Source organism: Lethenteron reissneri, unplaced genomic scaffold (genome assembly GCF_015708825.2).
Source record: "Lethenteron reissneri isolate LAM-NWPU_2019-01 unplaced genomic scaffold, ASM1570882v1 scaffold_1433, whole genome shotgun sequence".
Taxonomy (NCBI): domain Eukaryota; kingdom Metazoa; phylum Chordata; class Hyperoartia; order Petromyzontiformes; family Petromyzontidae; genus Lethenteron; species Lethenteron reissneri.
In genome coordinates, this window is record NW_026891150.1 from 1,980 (window position 1) to 29,206 (window position 27,227).

Below are 27,227 nucleotides of genomic sequence, written 5' to 3' on the forward strand. Positions count from 1 at the left end.
TTCATGTCCCCGTGTCCTCGTGTCTCTGTGTCTCTCCCGTCTCTCACCGCGTCTCTCCCCGTGTCTCTCCCGTTTCTCTCCCCGTATCCCCGTGTCTCTGTGTCTCTCCCCGCGTCTCCGTGTCCCCGTGTCTCTGTGTCTCTCCCCGCGTCTTCATGTCCCCGTGTTCCCGTGTCTCTGTGTCTCTCACCGCGTCTCTCCCCGTGTCTCTCCCCGTTTCTCTCCCCGTATCCCCGTGTCTCTGTGTCTCTCTCCCCGCGTCTTCATGTCCCCGTGTTCCCGTGTCTCTGTGTCTCTCCCCGCGTCTCCGTGTCTCTCCCCGCGTCTTCATGTCCCCGTGTTCCCGTGTCTCTGTGTCTCTCCCCGCGTCTCTCCCCGCTTCCCTCCCCGTGTCTCTCCCCGTGTCTCTCCCCGTCTCTCGCCCCGTATCCCCGTGTCTCTGTGTCTCTCCCGCGTCTCTCCCCGTTTCTCTCCCCGTATCCCCGTGTCTCTGTGTCTCTCCCCGTGTCTCTCCCCGTTTCTCTCCCCGTATCCCCGTGTCTCTGTGTCTCTCCCCCGCGTCTCCGTGTCCCCGTGTCTCTGTGTCTCTCCCCGCGTCTTCATGTCCCCGGTGTTCCCGTGTCTCTGTGTCTCTCCCCGCGTCTCTCACCGCGTCTCTCCCCGTGTCTCTCCCCGTGTCTCTCTCCCCGTCTCTCGCCCCGTGTCCCCGTGGTCTCTCCCTGTGTCCCCGTGTCTCTCCCTGTGTCCCCGTGTCTCCGGTGTCTCCGCGTCTCCGTGTCTCTCCCCGTGTCTCCGCGTCTCTGCAGTCAGCCCGAAGGTGCTCTCGCCGCTGTAGGCCACGTACAGGAACCCGTCCTCATCCTTGTGATCCTCGTACAGCTGGCCCATGCTCAGACTGCGGACACATGGAGGAGAGACAAAGACGGCCGGGGAGGAGGTGGGGGGGCATGGGAGTGACAGAGACCCATAGACTCATCACACAGAGACCCGTAGACTTATCACACAGAGACCCATAGACTCACACAGAGACCCATAGACTCCCCACACAGAGACCCATAGACTCATCACACAGAGACCCATAGACTCACCACACAGAACCCATAGACTCACCACACAGAGACCCATAGACTCCCCACACAGAGACCCATAGACTCATCACACAGAGACCCATAGACTCCCCACACAGAGACCCATAGACTCATCACACAGAGACCCAAAGACTCACCACACAGAGACCCATAGACTCACCACACTAAAAACCATAAACTCACACAGAGACCCATAGACTCACACAGAGACCCATAAACTCCCCACACAGAGACACATAGACACACCACACAGAGACCCACAGACTCATCACACAGAGACCCATAGACTCACACAGAGACCCATAGACTCACCACACAGAGACCCATAGACTCACCACACAGATACCCATAGACTCACCACACCACACAGAAAACCATAGACTCACACAGAAGACCCATAGACTCACACAGAGACCCATAAACTCCCCACACAGAGACCCATAGCCCCCTCGAATCCGGCCGAACAAAAGCTGTTTAGGCATGCGGGTGGCTGAGGCATGTGGGCTACATGACCCAGCCAAACCAGCCTTGCCTGCCGGAGGGAGCTCACCAATGGGACTTTGCCCAGATCTTTCATGGATTTGTGAGCTCCTCTCACATCCAGCCTGCAAGTCAAACCCAGGATGGATCGTAGGCAGGCCAGCCCCGGCACGCACGCACGCACACACCCCCACACCACACCACACACACGCACACACACACAAACATGCACATACACACACGCAACGCACACACACACACACGCACACACGCACACACCCACACGCACGCACACACACACACACGCACACAGACACAAACACGCACATACACACCACACGCACACGCACGCACACACACGCACACGCACACACGTGCGTGCGTGTGCGTGCGCGTACCTCGACTGTGGCACCGTATTGTCTATGAAGAGGAAGATTGCGCTCTCCGCTGCGAGCTGGATCTTCATGCGCACTATCCACATGAACTGGGCGATGGTGATGTCGGACAGCACCAGGTACTTGCGCTTGTCGATGTCTCCGATGTGGGAGCCAGCGACCTTCTCAACGATCACCTTCAAGAGGTGCCGGGGACGGGTGGGGGGTCAGGGGGGTGAGCCACAAACTCATCACACAGCAGAGACCCATAGACTCATCACACAGCAGAGAGCCATGGACTCATCACACAGCAGAGAGCCATGGACTCATCACACAGCAGAGACCCATAGACTCATCACACAGCAGAGAGCCATAGACTCATCACACAGCAGAGAGCCATAGACTCATCACACAGCAGAGAGCCATAGACTCATCACACAGCAGAGACCCATAGACTCATCACACAGCAGAGAGCCATAGACTCATCACACAGCAAAGAGCATAGACTCATCACACAGCAGAGAGCCACAGACTCATCACACAGCAGAGACCCACAGACTCATCACACAGCAGAAACCCACAGACTCATCACACAGCAGAGAGCCATAGACTCATCACACAGCAGAGACCCACAGACTCATCACACAGCAGAGAGCCGTAGACTCACCACACAACAGAGACCCATAGACTCATCACACAGCAGAGAGCCGTAGACTCATCACAGAGCAGAGACCCATAGACTCATCACACAGCAGAGAGCCATATAGACTCATCACACAGCAGAGACCCATAGACTCATCACACAGCAGAGACCCATAGACTCACCACACAACAGTGACCCATAGACTCATCACACAGCAGAAACCCACAGACTCATCACACAGCAGAAACCCACAGACTCATCACACAGCAGAGAGCCATAGACTCATCACACAGCAGAGACCCATAGACTCATCACACAGCAGAGACCCACAGACTCATCACACAGCAGAGAGCCGTAGACTCATCACAGAGAGCCATAGACTCATCACACAGCAGAGAGCCATAGACTCATCACACAGCAGAGACCCATAGACTCATCACACAGCAGAGACCCACAGACGTCATCACACAGCAGAGACCCACAGACTCATCACACAACAGAGACCCACAGACTCATCACACAGCAGAGACCCATAGACTCATCACACAGCAGAGACCCACAGACTCATCAACACAGCAGAGAGCCATAGACTCATCACACAGCAGAGACCCACAGACTCATCACACAGCAGAGACCAATAGACTCATCACACAGCAGAGAAGCCATAGACTCATCAACACAGCAGAGAGCCATAGACTCATCACACAGCAGAGACCCATAGACTCATCACACAGCAGAGAGCCATAGACTCATCACACAGCAGAGAGCTATAGACCTCATCACACAAGCCAGAGAGCCATAAAACTCAATCACACAGCAGAGACCCATAGACTCATCACACAACAGAGACCCACAGACTCATCACATACAGAGACCCATAGACTCATCACACAGCAGAGAGCCATAGACTCATCACACAGCAGAGACCAGTAGACTCATCACACAGCAGAGACGCCATAGACTCATCACACAGCAGAGAGCCATAGACTCATCACACAGCAGAGAGCCCATAGACTCATCACACAGCAGAGACCCATAGACTCATCACACAGCAGAGAGCCATAGACTCATCACACAGCAGAGACCATAACTCATCACACAGCAGAGACCCATAGACTCATCACACAACAGAGACCACAGACTCATCACACAGCAGAGACCCATAGACTCATCACACAGCAGAGACCCATAGACTCATCACACAGCAGAGACCCATAGACTCATCACACAGCAGAGACCCATAGACTCATCACACAACAGAGACCCACAGACTCATCACACAGCAGAGACCCATAGACTCATCACACACAGAGACCCAGACTCATCACACAGCAGAGACCCATAGACTCATCACACAGCAGAGACCCATAGACTCCACACAGCAGAGACCCACAGACTCATCACACAGCAGAGACCCATAGACTCATCACACAGCAGAGAGCCACAGACTCATCACACAACAGAGACCCAGACTCATCACACAGCAGAGAGCCATAGACTCATCACACAGCAGAGACCCATCTCATCACACAGCAGAGACCCATAGACTCATCACACAACAGAGACCCATAGACTCATCACACAGGCATAGACCCATAGACTCATTCACACAGCAGAGACCCATAGACTCATCACACAACATAGACCCATAGACTCATCACACAGCAGAGACCCACAGACGCATCACACAGCAGAGACCCATATGACTCATCACACAGCAGAGACCCACAGACTCATCACACAGCAGAGACCCATAGACTCATCACACAACAGAGACCCATAGACTCATCACACAGCAGAGACCCACAGACTCATCACACAGCAGAGACCCATAGACTCATCACACAGCAGAGACCCACAGACTCATCACACAGCAGAGACCCACAGACTCATCACACAGCAGAGACCCATAGACTCATCACACAGCAGAGACCCACAGACTCATCACACAGCAGAGACCCATAGACTCATCACACAACAGAGACCCACAGACTCATCACACCAGCCAGAAGACACACATAGACTCATCACACAACAGATAGCCATAGACTCATCACACAGCAGAGACCACAGACTCATCACACAACAGAGAGCCATAGACTCATCACACAGCAGAGACCCACAGACTCATCACACAGCAGAGACCCACAGACTCATCACACAGCAGAGAGCCATAGACTCATCACACAGCAGAGAGCCCATAGACGCCGTGGCAAGGAGACGTTGTCTATGGGGTTGGAGGGACACGGAAGGATGGGGACGCCGCTTTGCTGGCGATTGTTTTTTGCTTTTCGTGAATAAACTCTCCTAACAACAGACGAACTCACGTCCTGAAAGTTGTCATGTTAACTGACTCGCTGGTCTACAGGAGGTCGTGGGTTCGATCCAATGACCCTGGGAGATGTTGACTACCTCGCCTGGTCTACAGGAAGACGTGGGTTCGATCCCCGACCCTGGCGATGCCTGCTGCTGCTGCTGCTGTATATTTGGAGTTTGTGTGTCTCTCTCTCACCGTGGTGGTCTCGTGGTTGTGGTGATGTTGTGGTGAGTTGTGGTGATGTTGTGGTGAGTGTGTGGTGATGCTGTGGTGATGCTGTGGTGAGTGTGTGGTGATGTTGTGGTGAGGCTGTGGTGATGCGTGTGTGATGCTGTGGTGAGTGTGTGGTGATGCTGTGGTGAGTGTGTGGTGATGCTGTGGTGATGCTGTGGTGAGTGTGTGGTGATGTTGTGGTGAGGCTTGTGGTGATGCTGTGGTGATGCTGTGGTGAGTTGTGGTGATGCTGTGGTGAGTGTGTGGTGATGCTGTGGTGATGCTGTGGTGAGTGTGTGGTGATGTTTGGTGAGTGTGTGTGATGCTGTGGTGATGCTGTGGTGATGCTGTGGTGATGTTGTGGTGATGTTGTGGTGAGTGTGTGGTGATGCTGTGGTGATGTTGTGGTGAGTGTGTGGTGATGTTGTGGTGAGTGTGTGGTGATGCTGTGGTGATGCTGTGGTGAGTGTGTGGTGATGCTGTGGTGATGATGTGGTGATGTTGTGGTGAGGCTGTGGTGATGATGTGGTGATGTTGTGGTGATGTGTGGTGAGTGTGTGGTGATAGCTGTGGTGATGCTGTGGTGAGTGTGTGGCGATGTTGTGGTGAGTGTGTGGTGATGCTGTGGTGATGCTGTGGTGAGTGTGTGGTGATGTTGTGGTGAGTGTGTGGTGATGCTGTGGTGATGCTGTGGTGAGTGTGTGGTGATGCTGTGGTGATGATGTGGTGATGTTGTGGGTGAGGCTGTGGTGATGAATGTGGTGATGTTGTGGTGATGTTGTGGTGATGTTGTGGTGAGTGTGTGGTGATGCTGTGTGATATGCTGTGGTGAGTGTGTGGTGATGTTGTGGTGAGTGTGTGGTGATGCTGTGGTGATGCTGTGGTGAGTGTGTGGTGATGCTGTGTTAGTGTGTGGTGATGTGTGGTGAGTGTGGTGTGATGCTGTGGTGATGCTGTGGTGAGTGTGTGGTGATGCCCAGTGTGGTGATGCTGTGGTGATGCTGTGGTGATGCTGTGGTAAGTGTGTGGTGATGCCCAGTGTGGTGATGCCCAGTGTGGTGAGTTACCGGTACATGGTCCGGGTATTTGGCACGGATCTTGGTCGCCTGCACGCTGCGGTGATCTGCAAACAGAGAACAACAAACAAACACCATCATCACCATCATCACCATCACCATCATCACCATCATCACCAGCACCCATCATCACCATCACCATCATCCCATCACCATCATCACCATCATCACCATCACCATCATCACCATCATCATCACCATCATCACCATCACCATCATCACCATAATCCGCATCACCATCATCACCATCATCATCACCATCACCATCATCACCATCATCACCATAATCATCATCACCATCACCATCATCACCATCATCACCAATCATCATCAATCACCATCACCATCATCACCATCACCATCATCACCATCACCATCAGCACCATCATCACCATCACCATCATCACCATCACCATCATCCCATCCATCATCACCATCATCACATCATCACCATCATCACCTCATCACCATGCCATCACCACCATCATCACCATCATCATCATCACCATATCATCATCCACCATCATCACCATCATTATCACCATCATTATCATCCAGATCACCATCATCACCATCACCATCATCACCACCATGATCACCATCACCATCATCACCATCATCATCACCATGCATCACCATCATCACCATCACCACCATCATCATCACCATCATCACCATCATCACCATCACCATCATCACCATCATCACCATCACCATCATCACCACCATCATCATCACCATCATCACCATCATCATCACCATCATCATCATCACCATCATCACCATCATCATCATCACATCATCACCATAATCACCATCATCACCATCACCACCATACCATCATCATCACCATCATCAACATCATCACCATCATCATCACCATCATCACCATCATCATCACCATCATCACCATCACCATCACACCATCATCACCATCATCATCAACCATCATCATCATCACATCATCATCATCACCATCATCATCACCATCATCATCATCACCATCATCATCATCACCACCATCATCACCATCACCACCATCATCACCATCACCATCATCACCATCATTATCACCATCATCACCATCATCACCATCATCACCATCATGATCATCACCACCATCATCACCATCATCACCATCACCATCATCACCATCATCATCAACCATCATCATCACCATCATCACCATCATCATCACCATCATCACCATCTTCACCATCATCACCATCATCACCATCATCACCATCATCACCATCACCATCATCACCATCATCATCACCATCATCATCATCATCACCACATCATCATCACCATCATCACCATTATCACCATCATCATCACCATCATCATCATCACCATCATCACCATCATCACCTTCATCACCATCACCATCATCACCATCATCATCATCACCACCATCATCATCACCATCATCACCATCACCATCATCACCATCATCATCACCACCATCATCATCATCACCATTATCATCATCACCATCAGGGTCACAGTAGAGACCAGCTTCAGGGTCGGTGTCTAGAGTTGTGGTGTATAGTAGTGTATAGTGTCGTGTATAGTAATGTATAGTACACTAGAGTAGAGTACACTATACACTACTATACACTACACTATACACTACTATACACTACTATACACTACACACTACTATAGACTACATTATAGACTACACTATACACTACACTATTATACACTACACTATACACTACGTTATACACTACACTATACGCTACTATACACTACACTATACACTACACCATACACTACACTATACACTATACTATACACTACACTACACACTACACACTACACTACACTACTACACACTACACTATACACTACACTATACACTACACTATACACTACACTATACACTACACTATGCACTACACTACACTATGCACTACACTAAGCCTGACCCATCGGCTGTGTGGTCGAGGGGTGGTGGCTTGAACGACGCAACATTAATATTATTTACGCGATCTAACACAACAATAACAACATCAACAACATCAACAACATCAACAACAACAACATCAACAACAACAACATCAATAACATCAACAACATCAACAACAACAACATCAAACAACAACAACATCAATAACAACATCAACATCATCAACAACATCAACATAATCAACAACATCAACAACAACATCAACAACATCATCAACAACATCAACAACATCATCAACAACATCAACAACATAAACAACATCAACAACAACATCAACAACAACATCAACATCAACAACATCATCAACAACATCAACATCATCAACAACATCAACAACATCAACATCATCAACAACATCAACATAATCAACAACAACATCAACAACATCAACAACACAATAGAAAGGGCCCCCCCCCACCCCCATGTTCTGTACGATGTTGGCCACACGAAAGCCTCACTACGTGAACTCACCCAGAGAGTGGTCTTCCTTGAACATCCACTTCATTCTGACGACGTTCACAACAACAACAACAACAAACAACAACAAACAACAAAATGTAGAATTATTATTATTAAGTTATTTAAACTCCCAAAACAGCTGGTCGAGACGTGGGGCTACAGCAGGTGGCGTCACAAACGTCACGTGGATCAGTTGTCTCGACGCATCACGTCATCCACGAACTCTACCATCACTCCACCATCAATAGGGGGTGGCGAGAAGAGTTGGTCTCTCCCAACAATACTGGGTGGTCTACTTCTCTCACAGCCCATACCACTTTCCCGCTCCAACCTCCCCACCACCGCCCCCATTGATTAACATGGGACTGGTGGTCTACTTCTCTCACAACCTCCTACCACTTTCCCGATCCAATCTTCCTACTACCTCCCCCATCACATACCTGCATTTCCCACAAATATGCTGAATTCCTCTTGATATGCACATTTTTTTTGTCAAGGCGCCCTTTCCCCCCCTTCCAACCCAGCTTAAATACATGCTCCAAGCTCGTGTGCTGTTTCATTCAGACGCTGTCGCCTCGACAGACCTGGTTTTCACCTGAGGACGGCTGCTTGCGTTGTGGCCGAAACGTCGTGAGAATTATTTATTATGTTCTATTTTTATTATTTTATTATTTCCCTTCTACGTGATGACTTTACCCGAAAGAACCAAGAAGATGAATCCCTGCAGTCACGAAAGCTTTAAATCGAGATGTAAACTAGTCCCTTTAATAGGGCGAGGGGGGGTCTACTAATGACTGAGAGTGACGCTGCTACCACTTACCCGAGCCTCCTGCTATTTAATAACACTGGTGGTGGTCTACTTCTCTCCACTCTACCACTTACCCGATCCAACTGCTGTTAACATTGGAAGGGGTCTACTAATGAAGTCCGTCTACCACTTACCCGAGCCTCTGTTGTGTGATGAGTCTATGCGTCTCTGTTGTGTGATGAGTCTATGGGGTCTCTGTTGTGTGATGAGTCTATGGGTCTCTGTTGTGTGATGAGTCTATGGGTCTCTGTTGTGTGATGAGTCTATGGGTCTCTGCTGTGTGATGAGTCTATGGCTCTCTGCTGTGTGATGAGTCTGTGGGTCTCTGTTGTGTGATGAGTCTATGGGTCTCTGTTGTGTGATGAGTCTGTGGGTCTCTGTTGTGTGATGAGTCTATGGGTCTCTGCTGTGTGATGAGTCTATGGGTCTCTGCTGTGTGATGAGTCTATGGCTCTCTGTTGTGTGATGAGTCTATGGGTCTCTGTTGTGTGATGAGTCTGTGGGTCTCTGTGTGTGATGAGTCTATGGGTCTCTGCTGTGTGATGAGTCTATGGCTCTCTGTTGTGTGAATGAGTCTATGGGTCTCTGTTGTGTGATGAGTCTATGGGTCTCTGCTGTGTGATGAGTCTATGGGTCTCTGTGTGTGATGAGTCTATGGGTCTCTGTTGTGTGATGAGTCTATGGGTCTCTGTTGTGTGATGAGTCTATGCGTCTCTGTTGTGTGATGAGTCTATGGGTCTCTGTTGTGTGATGAGTCTATGGGTCTCTGCTGTGTGATGAGTCTATGGCTCTCTGCTGTGTGATGAGTCTGTGGGTCTCTGTTGTGTGATGAGTCTATGGGTCTCTGTTGTGTGATGAGTCTGTGGGTCTCTGTTGTGTGATGAGTCTATGGGTCTCTGCTGTGTGATGAGTCTATGGGTCTCTGCTGTGTGATGAGTCTATGGCTCTCTGTTGTGTGATGAGTCTATGGGTCTCTGTTGTGTGATGAGTCTGTGGGTCTCTGTTGTGTGATGAGTCTATGGGTCTCTGCTGTGTGATGAGTCTATGGCTCTCTGTTGTGTGATGAGTCTATGGGTCTCTGTTGTGTGATGAGTCTATGGGTCCTCTGCTGTGTGATGAGTCTATGGGTCTCTGTGTGTGATGAGTCTATGGGTCTCTGTTGTGTGATGAGTCTGTGGGTCTCTGCTGTGTGATGAGTCTGTGGGTCTCTGCTGTGTGATGAGTCTGTGGGTCTCTGCTGTGTGATGAGTCTGTGGGTCTCTGTGTGTGATGAGTCTGTGGGTCTCTGCTGTGTGATGCGTCTGTGATCTCTGCTGCGAGATGAGTCTATGGGTCTCTGCTGTGTGATGAGTCTGTGGGTCTCTGTGTGTGATGAGTCTATGGGTCTCTGTTGTGTGATGAGTCTATGGGTCTCTGCTGTGTGATGAGTCTATGGGTCTTTGCTGTGTGATGAGTCTATGGGTCTCTGCTGTGTGATGAGTCTATGGGTCTCTGCTGTGTGATGAGTCTGTGGGTCTCTGCTGTGTGATGAGTCTGTGGGTCTCTGCTGTGTGATGAGTCTATGGGGTCTCTGCTGTGTGATGAGTCTGTGGGTCTCCGCTGTGTGATGAGTCTGTGGGTCTCTGCTGTGTGATGAGTCTGTGGGTCTCTGTGTGTGATTAGTCTATGGGTCTCTGCTGTGTGATGAGTCTATGGGTCTCTGTTGTGTGATGAGTCTATGGGTCTTTGCTGTGTGATGAGTCTATGGGTCTCTGCTGTGTGATGAGTCTATGGGTCTTTGCTGTGTGATGAGTCTATGGGTCTCTGCTGTGTGATGAGTCTATGGGTCTCTGCTGTGTGATGAGTCTATGGGTCTCTGCTGTGTGATGAGTATGTGGGTCTCTGCTGTGTGATGAGTCTGTGGGTCTCTGCTGTGTGATGAGTCTATGGGTCTCTGCTGTGTGATGAGTCTATGGGTCTCTGCTGTGTGATGAGTCTGTGGGTCTCTGCTGTGTGATGAGTCTGTGGGTCTCTGCTGTGTGATGAGTCTATGGGTTTATGCTGTGTGAGGAGTCTATGGGTCTCTGTTGTGTGATGAGTCTATGGGTCTCTGTGTGAGTTTAAGGGTCTCTGTGTGAGTCTATGGGTCTCTGTGTGAGTCTATGGGTCTTTGTGGTGAGTCTATGGGTCTCTGTTGTGTGAGTAGTTTATGGGCCTCTGCCGTGTGTCATGCCGTGTCGTCGTCCAGATCAGGAAGGAAATCGCGGAAAACAAAATCAAGATCTACGACTTCCCTGACGCGGAGTACGAGGAGTTGAACAAGATGGCCAAGAAGATCGAGGTTCGGGGCTCACGATGGCGGCGCTCTTGTCGTTGTATTTGCCGACCGTGGCTGGCGATGTTTAATGTCACACGCTCTCCTGCCACCGCTCTCCCATTCACATGTTTCATTGCTTCTACATACTATTAACATTCCCTCCCTTTGTTAATGCTACTCCCTGCACCCTCCCTTGGTGCTGCTGATCCTGCATAATGCACGGGCATAATATGACTTTGAAACCCCCCCGCCCACCTCCTACGCATTCCCATGAATATGCTAAATTCCTCTTGATATGCACATTCTTTTGTCAAGGCGCTCTTCTTCCCACCTCCAACCCAGCTTATATATAAGCTCCAAGCTTGGCAGTGTCTCATTCTTCACCTGAAGACGGCTGCTTGCGTTGTTGCCGAAACGTCGCGAGAATTATTTTATTATGTTTTATTTTTATTATTTTATTACTTACCTTCTACGTGACTTTACCGAAAAACCAAGAAGATCTATACACACACACACGTTGACTACGCACCACACCAGGTACTCATTTGCGGCGAGTGCTGTTAGGGTGAGTAGCCCCTGTGGAGGCTGCCACGTGCCCTCCCCCCCATGGCCTTTTTCACAATAAACTGATGATATACGTCATCGCGATGGGAAAGGGTTTGGTGTACCGGGTTCATTTTCTAACCAGGGGTGGAGGTTGGAGGAGGGGCATCACTAGATTTAAAATGAAGCCACTGGGATCTGTAATTAGTTTATTGGCAAAACCGAAGTGTAAAAAAGCAATATTTTTTAGACAATTTTACGCGACGTTTTGCTGGAGATCAACACCCAGAATCATCGGTTGGCAACAAAAACTCCCACCCCAGAGTGACGTTTTGCTAATAAACCCAAATCTGTGAGCAAATTGTCACAGTATGTGACAACTTGATTTTTTACATTTAAACATGTTTATATTTAAACATTGAAATCATACCTACATAGCTCTGAAACCCACTCAACACTAATGATAAACTCCGCTCACACCAAACACACCATGCGTAGATCTTGACTTAAAGTTGTCGTGACTGCAGGAATTCATATTCTATGGGTCTTTAGGTAAAGTCACGTAGATAGAACATTTTATGAAAATAAAGTGAATATTTTTTTTAAACACTGACGTAGACTGTAGCCTGGTTATAAAATTTGGTAAGTGTACTGACAGTCTACAGTGTAGACTGTAGCCTGGTTATTAATTTGGGTGAGTGTACTGACAGTCTATAATGTAGACTGTAGCCTGGTTATTAAGCTGGGTGAGTGTACTGGCAGTCTATAATGTAGACTGTAGCCTGGTTATTAAGCTGGGTGAGTGTACTGGCAGTCTATAATGTAGACTGCAGCCTGGTTATTAAGCTGGGTGAGTGTACTGACAGTCTATAATGTAGACTGTAGCCTGGTTATTAAGCTGGGTGAGTGAACTGGCAGCCTATAATGTAGACTGTAGCCTGGTTATTAAGCTGGGTGAGTGTACTGACAGTCTATAATGTAGACTGCAGCCTGGTTATTAAGCTGGGTGAGTGTCTCTATGGGTCTCTATGGGGTCTGGGTGTCTCTATGGGTCTCTATGGGTCTGGTTGTCTGTATGGGTCTCTGGGTCTGGGTGTCTCTGTGGGTCTCTATGGGTCTGTGGGTCTGGGTGTCTGTGGGTGTCTCTATGGGTCTCTATGGGTCTGGGTGTCTCTGTGGGTCTCTATGGGTCTGGGTGTCTCTATGGGTCTCTGTGGGTCTCTATGGGTCTGGGTGTCTCTGTGGGTCTCTGTGGGTGTCTCTGTAGGTCTCTATGGGTCTGTGGGTCTCTGTGGGTCTGGGTGTCTGTGGGTGTCTCTATGGGTCTCTATGGGTCTCTGGGTCTGTGGGTCTCTGTGGGTCTGGGTGTCTGTGGGTGTCTCTATGGGTCTCTATGGGTCTGGGTGTCTCTATGGGTCTCTATGGGTCTCTATGGGTCTGGGTGTCTCTGTGGGTCTCTATGGGTCTGTGGACTCTGTGGGTCTCTATGGGTCTGGGTGTCCTTTGTGGGTCTCTCTGGGTCTGGGTGTCTCTGTGGGTCTCTATGGGTATCTATGGGTCTGGGTGTCTCTGTGGGTCTCTGTGGGTCTCTATGGGTCTGGGTGTCTCTGTGGGTCTCTATGGGTCTGGGTGTCTCTGTGGGTCTCTATGGGTCTGGGTGTCTCTGTGGGTCTCTGTGGGTGTCTCTGTAGGTCTCTATGGGTCTGTGGGTCTCTGTGGGTCTGGGTGTCTGTGGGTGTCTCTATGGGTCTCTATGGGTCTCTGGGTCTGTGGGGTCTCTGTGGGTCTGGGTGTCTGTGGGTGTCTCTATGGGTCTCTATGGGTCTGGGTGTCTCTATGGGTCTCTATGGGTCTCTATGGGTCTGGGTGTCTCTGTGGGTCTCTATGGGTCTGTGGGACTCTGTGGGTCTCTATGGGTCTGGGTGTCTTTGTGGTCTCTCTGGGTCTGGGTGTCTCTGTGGGTCTCTATGGGTATCTATGGGTCTGGGTGTCTCTGTGGGTCTCTATGGGTCTCTATGGGTCTGGGTGTCTCTGTGGGTCTCTATGGGTCTCTATGGGTCTCTATGGGTCTGGGTGTCTCTGTGGGTGTCTCTGTGGGTCTGGGTGTCTCTGTGGGTCTCTGTGGGTCTGGGTGTCTCTGTGGGTCTGGGTGTCTCTGTGGGTCTCTGTGGGTCTGGGTGTCTCTGTAGGTCTGGGTGTCTCTGTGGGTCTGGGTGTCTTAAACAAGTCTTAAAGTCACTTTATTGTCAAGTGTGTTACATGCATGACATACAACACAGATGAAATTACAGTCCTCTCTCTTGGTCCCACGGTGCAACCAAGCAATTAAAAAATTAATCACAATTAACAGACATAAATAAACAATAAACAATCGGCGATCAACACAAGATAAATAATCAAAAATGTAATAGACTTAAAATAAACAACAGTCAAGAATTTTTAAAATGTAAAATATTAATTAAATAAAGTATTTAAAGAAATAAGATATTTAAACCAGTGTGATAGTGCGATGTAGTGCAATGTGCAGTCCAGAGATCAGGATGTACGAGTGAATATGTGTTTGGGGGTTCGGGTCAGGGGGCAAAGTGGGGTGGATGGGCAGAGGGGGGGAGTGATGGTAGAGCAGGGAGGGAGTTGAGTCTCTTGACAGCCTGGTGAAAGAAACTGTCTTTGAGCCTGCTGGTCCTGGCTGGAAGACTCCGCAGTCTCCTCCCTGACGGCAGCAGGCTGAAGAGGCTGTGAGATGGGTGGGTGGGATCACCTGCAATCTTGATTGCTTTGCTGGTGATGCGGGTATTATAAATGTCCAGAAGAGGGGGGAGAGAGACACCAATGATCCTCTCAGCTGCTCTCACTATGCGCTGTAGAGTCTTGCGGCAGGACACTGTGCAGGTGCCGTACCACACGGTGATGCAGCTCGTCAAGATGCTCTCAACGGTGCCTCTGTAGAAGGTGTGCAAGATGGGGGGCGGGGCTCCTGCTCTTCTCAGTTTGCGGAGAAAATACAGGCGCTGTTGGGCTTTTTTGGCCAGTGATGCAGTGTTGTGGCTCCACGACAGGTCTTCAGAGATGTGCACACCCAGGAACTTGGTGCATCTCACCCTCTCCACTGCAGCACCGTTGATGGTTAGCGGAGTATGCTGGGTGTGCACTCTCCTGAAGTGGTGATGGTGATGGTGGTGATTGTGATGATGGTGATGGTGGTGATGGTGGTGGTGGTGGTGATGGTGGTGGTGGTGATGATGTTGTTGTTGTTGTTGATGTTGTTGTTGTTGATGTTGTTGTTGATGTTGTTGTTGATGTTGTTGATGATGTTGTTGTTGCAGCGGTATCAGCTACGAGAAGCCGCTGTCACCTGTGCAGGTGGCAGCGCTCAGGGCGGAGAGAATCGCAAAGGAGACGAAGGTGGGGGGGGAGGGTGGGGGGTGGGGGGTGAGGGGTGGGGGGAGGGGAGGGTGGGGGTGGGGGGTGAGTAAGTGGGTGGGGGGGAGGGTGGGGGGTGGGGGTGGTTGAGTGGGTGGGTGAGTGGGTGAGGGGGTGGGTGAGTGGGTGGGGGGGTGGGTGAGTGGGTGGGGGGTGGGTGAGTGGGTGGGGGGTGGGTGAGTGGGTGGGGGGGTGGGGTGGGGGGTGGGTTAGTGGGTGAGTGGGTGGGGGGTGGGTGAGTGGGTGGGGTGGGGGGTGGGTGAGTGGGTCAGTGAGTGAGTTAGTGGGTGAGTTAGTGGGTGAGTTAGTGGGTGAGTGAGTGGGTGAGTGAGTGGGTGAGTTAGTGGTGGGTGAGGTGAGTGGGTGAGTTAGTGGTGGGTGGGTGAGTGAGTCAGTGAGTGAGTTAGTGGGTGAGGTGAGTGGGAGGTGTGTGTGGGTGAGTTACCGCATTCACCACAATCTCTCTCACTACTTGTGGTGAACATGCAAACACACACGGCTCTGATAATAACAATCACAATGTAACAATAGAGAATGCATTGTCTTTAATAACAGTGTGACTATAACAATAGGATTCTCAGAGAGAGAGAGAGTGGTGGTTGGGTACACATTCTTAGACCATCACCCCCTCACTCACCCCCCTCCCTCCCCCACCCCCTCCCTCCCCCACCCCTCCATCCCTACCCCCATCCCCTCCTCACACACCCCACTCCCTCCCCCACCCCCCTCCCTCCCCCACCCCCTCCTCCCCCACCCCCTCCCTCCCCCACCCCCCTCCATACCCTACCCCCTCCATCCACCACCCACCTCCCGCCCCTACCCCCTCTCTCCCTCTCACCTCCCCCAACCTCCCTCCCCCCACCCCTCTCTCCTCTATCCCCCAACCCCCCTCCCTCCCCCACCCCTCCCTCCCTCCCCCACCACCCTCCCTCCCCCACCCACCCCTCTCTCCCCCACCCCCCTCCCTCCACTCCCTCCCTTCCCTCCACACCCCTCCCTCCCCCACTCCCCTCCACTCCCCTCTCCTCCCTCCCCTCTCCTCCCTCCCCCTCCTCCCCCCCCTCACTACCCCCAGCTCTGGCTGAGCAGCCAGCAGCAGCAGCTGGCGGCAGCGGCGGTGTCAGCTGTAGCTGGAACTCACCACCCACTCACCCTGGTGAGTCTAGCAGGGGGTGAGGGCATGTGGGGAGATGCATTGTGGGTGTGTGTCTGTGGGTCTCTGTGGGTCTCTGTGGGTGTCTGTGGGTCTGGGTGTCTGTGGGTGTCTGTGGGTTTCTGTGGGTCTATATGGGTCTCTATGGGTTTATGTGTGTGTCTGTGGGTGTCTGTGGGTCTTTATGGGTCTCTATGGGTCTGTGTGTGTCTGTGTGTGTCTGTGGGTGTCTGTGTGTGTCTGTGTGTTTGTCTGTGTGTGTCTGTGTGTGTCTGTGTATGTTTGTGTGTGTCTGTGGGTGTCTGTGTGTGTCTGTGTGTGTCTGTGGGTGTCTGTGTGTGTGTGTGTCTGTGTGTGTGTCTGTGTGTGTGTGTGTGTGTGTCTGTGTCTGTGTGTGTGTGTCTGTGTGTGTCTGTGTGTGTGTGTGTCTGTGGGTCTCTGTGGGTGTGTCTGTGTGTGTGTCTGTGGGTGTCTGTGTGTGTCTGTGGGTGTCTGTGTGTGTCTGTGTGTTTGTCTGTGTGTGTCTGTGTATGTCTGTGTGTGTCTGTGGGTGTCTGTGGGTGTCTGTGTGTGTCTGTGGGTGTCTGTGTGTGTCTGTGTGTGTGTGTGTCTGTGTGTGTGTCTGTGTGTGTGTGTGTCTGTGTGTTTGTCTGTGTGTGTGTGTGTCTGTGTGTGTCTGTGTGTGTGTGTGTCTGTGGGTCTCTGTGGGTGTGTCTGTGTGTGTCTGTGGGTATCTGTGTGTCTGTGTGTGTGTCTGTGGGTGTGTGTGTCTGTGTGTGTGTCTGTGTGTGTGTCTCTGTGTGTGTGTGTGTCTGTGTGTGTGTCTGTGTGTGTGTGTCTGTGTGTGTCTGTGTGTGTGTGTGTCTGTGGGTCTCTGTGGGTGTGTCTGTGTGTGTCTGTGGGTGTCTGTGTGTCTGTGTGTGTGTCTGTGTGTGTGTGTGTCTGTGTGTGTGTGTGTCTGTGTGTGTCTGTGTGTGGGTGTGTCTGTGGGTCTCTGTGGGTGTGTCTGTGTGTGTCTGTGGGTGTCTGGGTGTCTGTGTGTGTCTGTGGGTGTCTGTGTGTGTCTGTGTGTTTGTCTGTGTGTGTCTGTGTATGTCTGTGTGTGTCTGTGGGTGTCTGTGGGTGTCTGTGTGTGTCTGTGGGTGTCTGTGTGTGTGTCTGTGTGTGTCTGTGTGTGTGTCTGTGTGTGTGTCTGTGTGTTTGTCTGTGTGTGTGTGTGTCTGTGTGTGTGTGTGTGTGTCTGTGGGTCTCTGTGGGTGTGTCTGTGTGTGTCTGTGGGTATCTGTGTGTGTGTCTGTGGGTGTGTGTGTGTGTCTGTGTGTGTGTCTGTGTGTGTGTCTGTGTGTGGTGTGTGTCTGTGTGTGTGTCTGTGTGTCTGTGTGTGTCTGTGTGTACGTGTGTGTACGTGTGTGTGTCTGTATGTGTGTCAGTGTGTACACGTGTGTGTCTGTGTGTGTGTGTGTACGTGTGTGTGTGTGTCTGTGTGTGTGTCAGTGTGTGTGTGTGGTTTACCTGTGTGTGTTCGTGTGTGTACGTGTGTGTGTACCTGTATGTGTGTGTGTCAGTGTGTGTGTGTCAGTGTGTGTGTCTGTACGTGTGTGTGTACGTGTATGTCTGTCTGTGTGTACGTGTGTGTGTCTGTGTGTCTGTCTGTGTGTCAGTGTGTGTGTGTGTGTCTGTGTGTCTGTGTGTACCTGTGTGTCTGTGTGTACCTGTGTGTCAGTGTGTGTGTACTTGTGTGTCTGTGTGTGTGTACTTGTGTGTGTGTACCTGTGTGTCTGTGTGTGTGTACCTGTGTGTCTGTGTGTACGTGTGTGTACCTGTGCGTGTGTCTGTGTGTACGTGTGTAAGTGTGTGTCTGTGTGTGTACGTGTGTGTGTGTGTGGACGTGTGTGTGTGTGTCTGTGTGTGTGTGTCTGTGTGTGTACGTGTCTGTGTGTGTACGTGTCTGTGTGTACGTGTCTGTGTGTACGTGTGTGTGTACATGTGTGTGTCTGTGTGTGTGTGTACCTGTGTGTGTGTCTGTGTTTGTGTGTGTGTGTGGGTCTGTGCCCTGGTGGTCCCCCTCTTTAAGAAGGGGGACCGCACAGACAGTAACAACTACAGGGGCATCTCACTCCTCAGTGTGCCGGAAAAGGTCCTGGCAAGGATTATTCAACATCGCCTTGCTAGGCACGCTGAGGAGAGGCTTGCAGAGCCCCAATGCGGTTTCAGGAAAGGGCGGTCCTGTACAGATGCCATATTTTCTGTCTGTCTGCTACAGCAGAGGTGTAGGGAATTCCAACAAGACCTACATCTCTGATTTATTGACCTGGTCAAGGCCTATGACACCATCAGTAGGCCTGGGCTCTGGGTTGTTCTTCGTGCTTTCGGAGTCCCTGACCCTCTGCTCACGATCATTAAGGACCTTCATGATGGTGAGCGGGCCCAGGTAAAACTACATGGCCGGGAGTCAGAGCCATTCCCTGTACACCTTGGGGTGCCACATGGATGTCCTCTTGCCCCCACATTATTTAACATCTATTTTGACCGCGTGGTTCGTGAAGCCTTCAGCAGCTGTACCGGGGGAATTTCCATCTGGTACAGATATAATGGGAGGCTGATCGATGCCCGGGTGCGATCAAGGGATAGCTCCCTATTGGTCAACCACGTTATGTATGCCGATGATTTGGTAATAGCTGCTCATTCAGAAGAGGAGTTAGAGACGCTGCTGCTGAGACTGGAGCGTGCCACTAAGAGGTGGGGCCTTACCATCAGCCCCACCAAAACTAAGCACCTGCCTGGGTATTTTGTACCATCAGACACTCCACCCACACAACTCCCAATCGGTGATGGGGCAGTTGTGGAGAAAGTGTAGAGTTACCCATACCTGGGCAGTGTGCTTATGACCGGCTCCAGTTTAACAGCAGAGGTCTCACTCCGAATCAGTCGAGTGGCAATATCTTTTCATCAGTTTCGTAACGCTGTGTGGAAGCTACCTCGTCTGTCGCTCCGCACGAAGCTTCAGTTCTTCTCGGCCACGGTCATTCCCTCCCTTCTCTACGCTTGCGAAACGTGGACCCCCCTAATGGAGCATCTTTGCCAGTTAGAAACATTTAGGCTGGCATGCCTAGGATCCATCCTGGGTTTAACCAGGCTGGATTGTGTGAGGAGCTCACAAATCCTTGGGCAAAGTCCCATCGGTGAGCTCCTCCGGCAGGTAAGGCTGCATTGGCTTGGTCATGTAGCCCGCATGCCCAGCCACCGCATGCCGAAACAGCTTATGTTCAGCCGGATCGAGGGGACTAAATGGGCGCGACATGGGCTAGAGAAGAGATGGAGTGATGTGGTACAGGAGGACGTGGAGCTGAGTTGACTTGCCGATGACTGGTACCAGCGGTGTCAAGATCGGCCTCTGTGGAGGAGGCTCGTGAAGGACGCTACTGGGCAGTTGGAGGCAGTCGCCCTCCAACAACAACGGAGGGCGGAGGAGCGACGCTCATAACAATGAGCGGAGCGCCGGGTGGCTAAAGCACAGCAAGTTGGCACAGTAGGGGGCACAGGTGGTGCATCAGCCAGTCATCTCGGTCATCTCAGTCAGTCGACCCGTGGCACCTGGGTCTGCTCCGTGACCTCCTGCCAGCGGGCGTTCGACACTTCACGTGATCTCAAGGTGCACATGGCCTGGCACAAGCATCGTGGTGATGTGACCGCAACTTAATGGCGGATGGCGGTTGTTGTTGTATAGTGTTGCCAGGTGAGTAGCAGTGTAGTGTATAGTGTTGCCAGGTATGTGGTAGTGTAGTGTATAGTGTAGTGTGTAGTGTATAGTGTAGTGTATTTGTTTACAGCTATGAGAGTGGTTCCGTCAGCTTCCCAACCGCTATGTATATAGATGTTGTGTATAGTTTATAGTGTAGTGTATAGTGTAGTGTAATGTGTTCACAGCAATGTATATAGATGTGTGTGTGTGTTCACAGCTATCTATATAGATGTGTGTATAGTGTAGTGTATAGTGTAGTGTGTTCACAGCAATGTATATAGATGTGTGTGTGTGTGTGACGTAGGTCCGCGGAGGGCAAACAGGCGGCCCACACGATGCTGCAGGCTTCCCGGGTGAAGGTGGCGGTGGCCCGGGGCAGTCGCCGAGCGTCGCTGGCGCCCCCGGGTTACCACTCGCTGGCGGGAGCCTCCTCTGACGGGAACGGCACCGGGTGAGTTTCGCGAGGAACGCTCACACCGCTCCTCATACATTACGGCTTTGACTATTATTATTCATAATCAAGGTTTTTGGGTTTAGATCGAATTATCCACTATACACTACACACTATACACTACACACTATACACTACACTATACACTACACTATACACTACACTACACACTATTCACTACACTATACACTACACTATACACTACACTACACACTATACACTACACACTACACTACACTATACACTGCACTATACACTACACACTATACACTACACACTATACACTACACACTATACACTACACACTATACACTACACACTATACACTACACACTATACACTACACTATACACTACACACTATACACTACACACTATACACTACACACTACACACTATGCACTACACACTACACACTATACACTACACACTATGCACTATACACTACACACTATACACTACACACTATACACTACACACTATACACTATACTACACTATACACTACACACTATATACTACACTATACACTACACACTATACACTACACACTATACACTACACTATACACTGCACTATACATTATACACGCAATATAACCCATACAAATCCTCTATCATGGAGCGTGTATATTTATTGTTGTTAATGAAAAACACTCCTCTTGAAATTCGACTCGTTTCTAGGGTGGCAGATCCCGGCGAGCCGGACCCCACGGCAGTTCCCGCAGCAGCGATGTCGCCGCGGGAATTGCGTCAGCTCCGTGACGAGTTGCGGGAACTTCAGACGGAGCTGAGGGCGACGCCGAGGCCCCGCCAGGAGCCCCCCGGGCAGAGCGCCGGCGGCGGCACCGGGCGCACGGCTTGGGTTTAGCGCGAGCGAGTGTCACCGTCGCGGCGACCGTCTGTGCTCTTTGTGAAGATCCGAGCGGCGGAGCGCGGGCACCCCGCTCACGCGGCGCACGCGACGGTGTGGGGGGCACGTCGGCACTCAGCCTCGTAGCTCGGGGGATTCGGCTCTGCTGGGTTTGTAACCCCCAGAGTACTGAGAGCAGAGGTCGCAAACGGGGTTTGATTCCTTACCCGATACCTGTACCCGGCCGGTTATCGGGTAGGGTACGGGTACCCGATTGCGACCTCTGGGATGAAGCCATGTTGCAGGCGCGGGTGGGTTGATTATAGGAACTTGAATTGTGAGAAGAGACGAGTCGTTGGTAAATGAGTGACAAACGGTGACTCACCAGTGACTCACGGCCTACCCGTACCCGGCCGCACCAGGGTCGCAAACGGATACCCGTACCCGGCCGGGTACGGGTAGCCGGGTATCGGGTAGGGTACGGCAATCGGGTACCCGGTTGCGACCTCTGATTGAGAGTTCAATCTCATTAAAATGCGTTTTTTGTGGCATCGTGGCTTTCGTATTGGGCCAACGTATAAATGCACGAGTCGGGGGGGATGTTTGATTTACAGAAACCCACATTTTTTTGTTTCTTTAGCTAACTTCTTAATTTGCGTGAGTTTCTGTTTTCATTTTTTCGTTAAATTTCCTCACTCCATCGGTGGATCGGAGGGCCTGAGTTTAGCAGGCGCACGTCGTTATTATACCATAACAGCCGGCTCCCATTTATATTGACGAAACAAACGGCATTTAAGATTTTGGCTATGCGGTTTGTGAACAGCTGTGGCCAAATCTGAACATCAGGTGACACGGTGTTGTATATATTGTTTTTCTGAAAAGTATAAAATAAAATTGGGAAATCACGTTTAGATATCTCGCGGATAAGAAGAGTCACGCGGTATTCTCATCCTCTTATTGGCGAGGTTATCTGTCATTTTGCTCCTTTTAGCTGGAAGGTAAAGATTCGCAGATGGCCCCACAGATAATAAGATCAGCAGCTATATTGGTGTTCCCCCGTGTCACAGCGGATCACAGCAGTTCTGCATGAATTTTGCGCAGTGTTTGAAAGCTATCATTCAACCATTATGCACCAGATGTACACAAAAAACTGCGTTTAAACGATCTCCCTTGTACAGATAAAAAAAAACATCCGCCCACAACATCCCATTACCACACATCAACGCACATGCAGTCGGTTCTCATCAGGGGCACGCCAAGACTGGGAGGCAGCAAGTTTTAATCTCTCACACAACCAACACTATTCAACGTTCCCAGGTGAACCAAGCACATTGCGAGCGACTGCGCTCATCGCGGGCTAACCACGTAAGGTGGTGGCCGCCGGCCCTAACCACCTCGCCGCTTGAGCGGAACCCCTTCGCTACGGTGGGACGAGAACAGGCGACGCGTACGGAGGCTGAAAAGCGAAGATGGAAGTGGACGACTTCTTTCCCGCGGTTGAAGAACCACGGGGGGACTCCGCACCCCCCCCCCTCCCCCCCGTCAGTCACACTCTGGGTCCACATCACGTGGCCATCCCCTTCTGGGCCACGTGCTCCGTCACATCTGGAATGTGCCCTCTAGTGAGCCTTTGTGTATAGTACACCCACTGTCGCCATAGAACAGCCCATTTATACTACAGGTGCAGTGCCATGAGAGGGGCTACTGTGCCAGCCCAAGAGGGGAGGGGCTGCTGGGGGCTCTGGGACCCTAGGCAGAGAAGCCCTTTGGCGCCAGGCGCTAGGATCCCAGGCACCCCAGACGCTTAAGCCCCTTGGTGCCACCAACAGGGGGGCTGTGTGTGCTCTGTGGGATACCTGGGGGCGCACACAGCCCCACCCCTCGTTGGGCACGAGGCATAAAAGGGCAGCTCCCTGGCCGATCAGGGCCAGTCGCAGCACAAGACCCGCCAGCCAGCCAGCTTAGGACCCTGGACCCCCTTGTCCCGCTTGTCCTTGTAAGGGCGAGTTCCGAGGAAGCCAGAGTCCAGACCCGCACCTTGGCTGGGTCGGGTCAATTAGCCTCCCCTAGGGTAATTGTTCCCATAGCCACCGGTCGAACGACATCAACATCTTTAACAACAAAATCAACATCCTCAACAACATCATCAAAATCAATAACAACATCATAAACATCAACGACAAAATCAACAACAGCACCATCGACATCTTCATCAACATCAACAAGCGAAGTTAAGAAGAGCATATTCTTTGGGGTCTGTCGGCAACATCACGTGTGTAGGTTCAAAGCAAATAACAAAAACACGCGACGTTTCCATCGCAACACTGATGACGACCGCTTGTGTTGCCATCGAAACGTCGTAGTTTTTTGTTATTTTCTTGAACCTACCCACGCCACCTGACCGACAGACCCATAAATCCCTGCAAGGCACGAAAGCTTCAAGTCAAGATTCAAGAGGAGAACGCCAGCGTCCGCCGAGCGGACTGCTACTACCGCCACTACCCCTACTACTACTACTGCTTCTGCTACTGCTGCTTCTGCTACTACAGCTGCGACTGGCGCCACTGCTGCCACAGCTGCCACTGCTGGCACAGCTGCCACTGGTGCCACAGCGAGTGCACGTGCTGCTGCTGCTGCCGGCGCCGCTGCTGCTGCTCGTGGCATCTCGGTGACAAGAAGTGCTCCTTGTCCCAGCCGCCACACTTCTTGTAGCTGGCGCGGAGGTCGTGGTGAGCCCAGAGAACGGTGAGCAAAGCCCTCGCTGCAAAGAGGTCCTGGCTGCACGCCGTCCTGACACAGCACCAACACACGCACAAAGACAAAGATCCCCCGTGTAGCCTGTAACAGACTTTAGGGGCGAGTGCTGTTAGCGAGCACCTGTGAAGGCCGGAACGGCACACGAGGGGGTGGGAGGCTGAGTCGACCTAGACACACACAGATACACAAAGACACAAAGACAAAGATCTTTGTTCTTTGGTTTTTTCGGTAAAGTCACGTATAAAAATAAAATTATAAATTAAATAATAGCATACGACGTTTCGATTGCAACACAAGCAATCATCATCAGGTATAATGAAATAGCGACATAGAATATAACCAGAAAACTATAGACAGACATATAAGCAGACAGATATCACCAAGATACATAGAGAGAGCAACCCAGGTACAGAGAGAGGTGATCGTCTCTGTGGGGTGGCCTTAAATAGACAGAGGGGGGCGGAGGCAGAGAGAGGGAGGGGGTAGGGAAAACATTTACATGTCAATGAGTACGAAGGGAGGGGAGTAAGGTAAGCAGGCTTAGAGGGAGACAGAACACACTAAATTAAATAACCTAGCAAAGTATCGAAATGTTCAGTAAAACGACACAGAGAGTCGGTCAACACACAATTAACGCATTGCCTGGTCGATTACGTATTTCAAAGATTGCTAAGTTAGAATTTAAGTGTGAAAATTCCAAAGAAAGACAAAACATAAAAAAAGAGGAACGGAGACACACAGACAGAGCAGAACCTAAGAACGATACAAAACGAGTGTAGACAGAGAAAATTACACTAAATATACAGGCAGAGAGAGAGAACAAGAAACCCAGAGAGAGAGAAAAAGGTAAACTTGAAACTTCCCCGTAGAAGTGGTTCAATCTTAATTTTGGAGCTTTCGTGACTGCAGGAATTATTCTTTGGTTTTTTTTCACACTTAAATTCTAACTTAGCAATCTTTGAAATACGTAATCGACCAGGCAATGCGTTAATTGTGTGTTGACCGACTCTCTGTGTCGTTTTACTGAACATTTCGATACTTTGCTAGGTTATTTAATTTAGTGTGTTCTGTCTCCCTCTAAGCCTGCTTACCTTACTCCCCTCCCTTCGTACTCATTGACATGTAAATGTTTTCCCTACCCCCTCCCTCTCTCTGCCTCCGCCCCCCTCTGTCTATTTAAGGCCACCCCACAGAGACGATCACCTCTCTCTGTACCTGGGTTGCTCTCTCTATGTATCTTGGTGATATCTGTCTGCTTATATGTCTGTCTATAGTTTTCTGGTTATATTCTATGTCGCTATTTCATTATACCTGATGATGATTGCTTGTGTTGCAATCGAAACGTCGTATGCTATTTTTTAATTTATTATTTTATTTTTATACGTGACTTTACCGAAAAAACCAAAGAATAATTCCTGCAGTCACGAAAGCTCCAAAATTAAAATTCTCACGACGTTTCGGCTACAACGCAAGCAGCCGTCTTCAGGTGCGTTGTAGCCGAAACGTCGTGAGAATTATTTTATTATGTTTTATTTTTATAATTTTATTACTTCCCTTCTACGTGACTTTACCGAAAAAACCAAGAAGATGTATAGTTACAGGTCACATTATAACAAAAACAAGTAAGATGGCTAGTATTTAATTTTACTGAATATTTATTTTTCATATTACTGTCAACGGATAATGGCGACACAACAAACTATTTACGTGACAGTATTGGAAAGCTCTATCATATCACGGCCCTCACACAACTTCCGAGCTTATCTGGAGCACCGATAGTGATGTAATTGTAAAGCAACGATGAAAGCACATTCGCCCTGTGGTATAACTGGGAAAAGATAACTATGGATTTCCATTTTCTGAAAAATTCCATGTCACTTTTTATACATTTACACAATTCACCAAAAACAAACACACTTGAGGTGTTCTACAGTATTTCAATTAAGTGTAGGGAAAGGGGGGGAGTAAGGGGACTGCACTTTGCGCCTGGTCACCCGAGTTTGATTCCTAGTTAGAGATAACGCTAGTGGCGTGTGATATCTAAACCGGTCCTGCACTGACCAACTTGGTGAAGTATGGTCAACCACCCCTGTGATTCTAATTTGATTTGAAATAGGCAGTTTAAGAAAACAAAATTTAGCAAATACTCTCTCTCGCTCTGTGTGTCTGAGGATGTAAGTTTGTTTTCTCTCTCCCTGTGTGTCTCTGTTTGTCAAATTTCACACTTAACTTCAAATTTAGCAATCTTTGGAGATCGTAATCAACCAGGCTATGCGTTAACTGTGTATTAGCCGACTCTCTGTGCTGCATTGTATTTCCAAAAATATATATTTTTTCTCTCTCTTTTAAATTGCCTATTTCTATCTCTAAAATTTACCAGGCTCTCATAGGTCCATTCGCTCTTTCTCTCCCTCGGTCGCTTCGGGGTGGATTTCTCTAAAATATACCAGTCTTACTGTACCAGTCTTGTTGGGTCTTTCATTGACATACTAATTTCTCTGCTCCAGCAGCTGCTCCAGCAGACCCACCTCTCTCTTTCTCTGCCCCCCCTCTCTCTATATTTAAGGCCTCGACAC

At 50.1% G+C, this 27,227-nt stretch overlaps 1 protein-coding gene across 1 annotated transcript; it reads right to left on the bottom strand.

The window, feature by feature from the left end:
• Window positions 1-804: 804 nt before the first annotated feature.
• LOC133362310 (gamma-aminobutyric acid receptor-associated protein-like 2) lies at window positions 805-8,674 on the bottom strand (the record flags this gene model as incomplete). The annotated part of the gene is made up of 4 exons (XM_061581239.1): window positions 8,641-8,674; window positions 6,183-6,238; window positions 1,967-2,139; window positions 805-895 (listed from the first exon to the last, which is right to left on the bottom strand). Coding segments are annotated over exons 1-4 (354 nt in total), but the record flags the coding sequence as incomplete, so codon positions are not given.
• Between the last annotated feature and the right edge of the window lie 18,553 nt (window positions 8,675-27,227).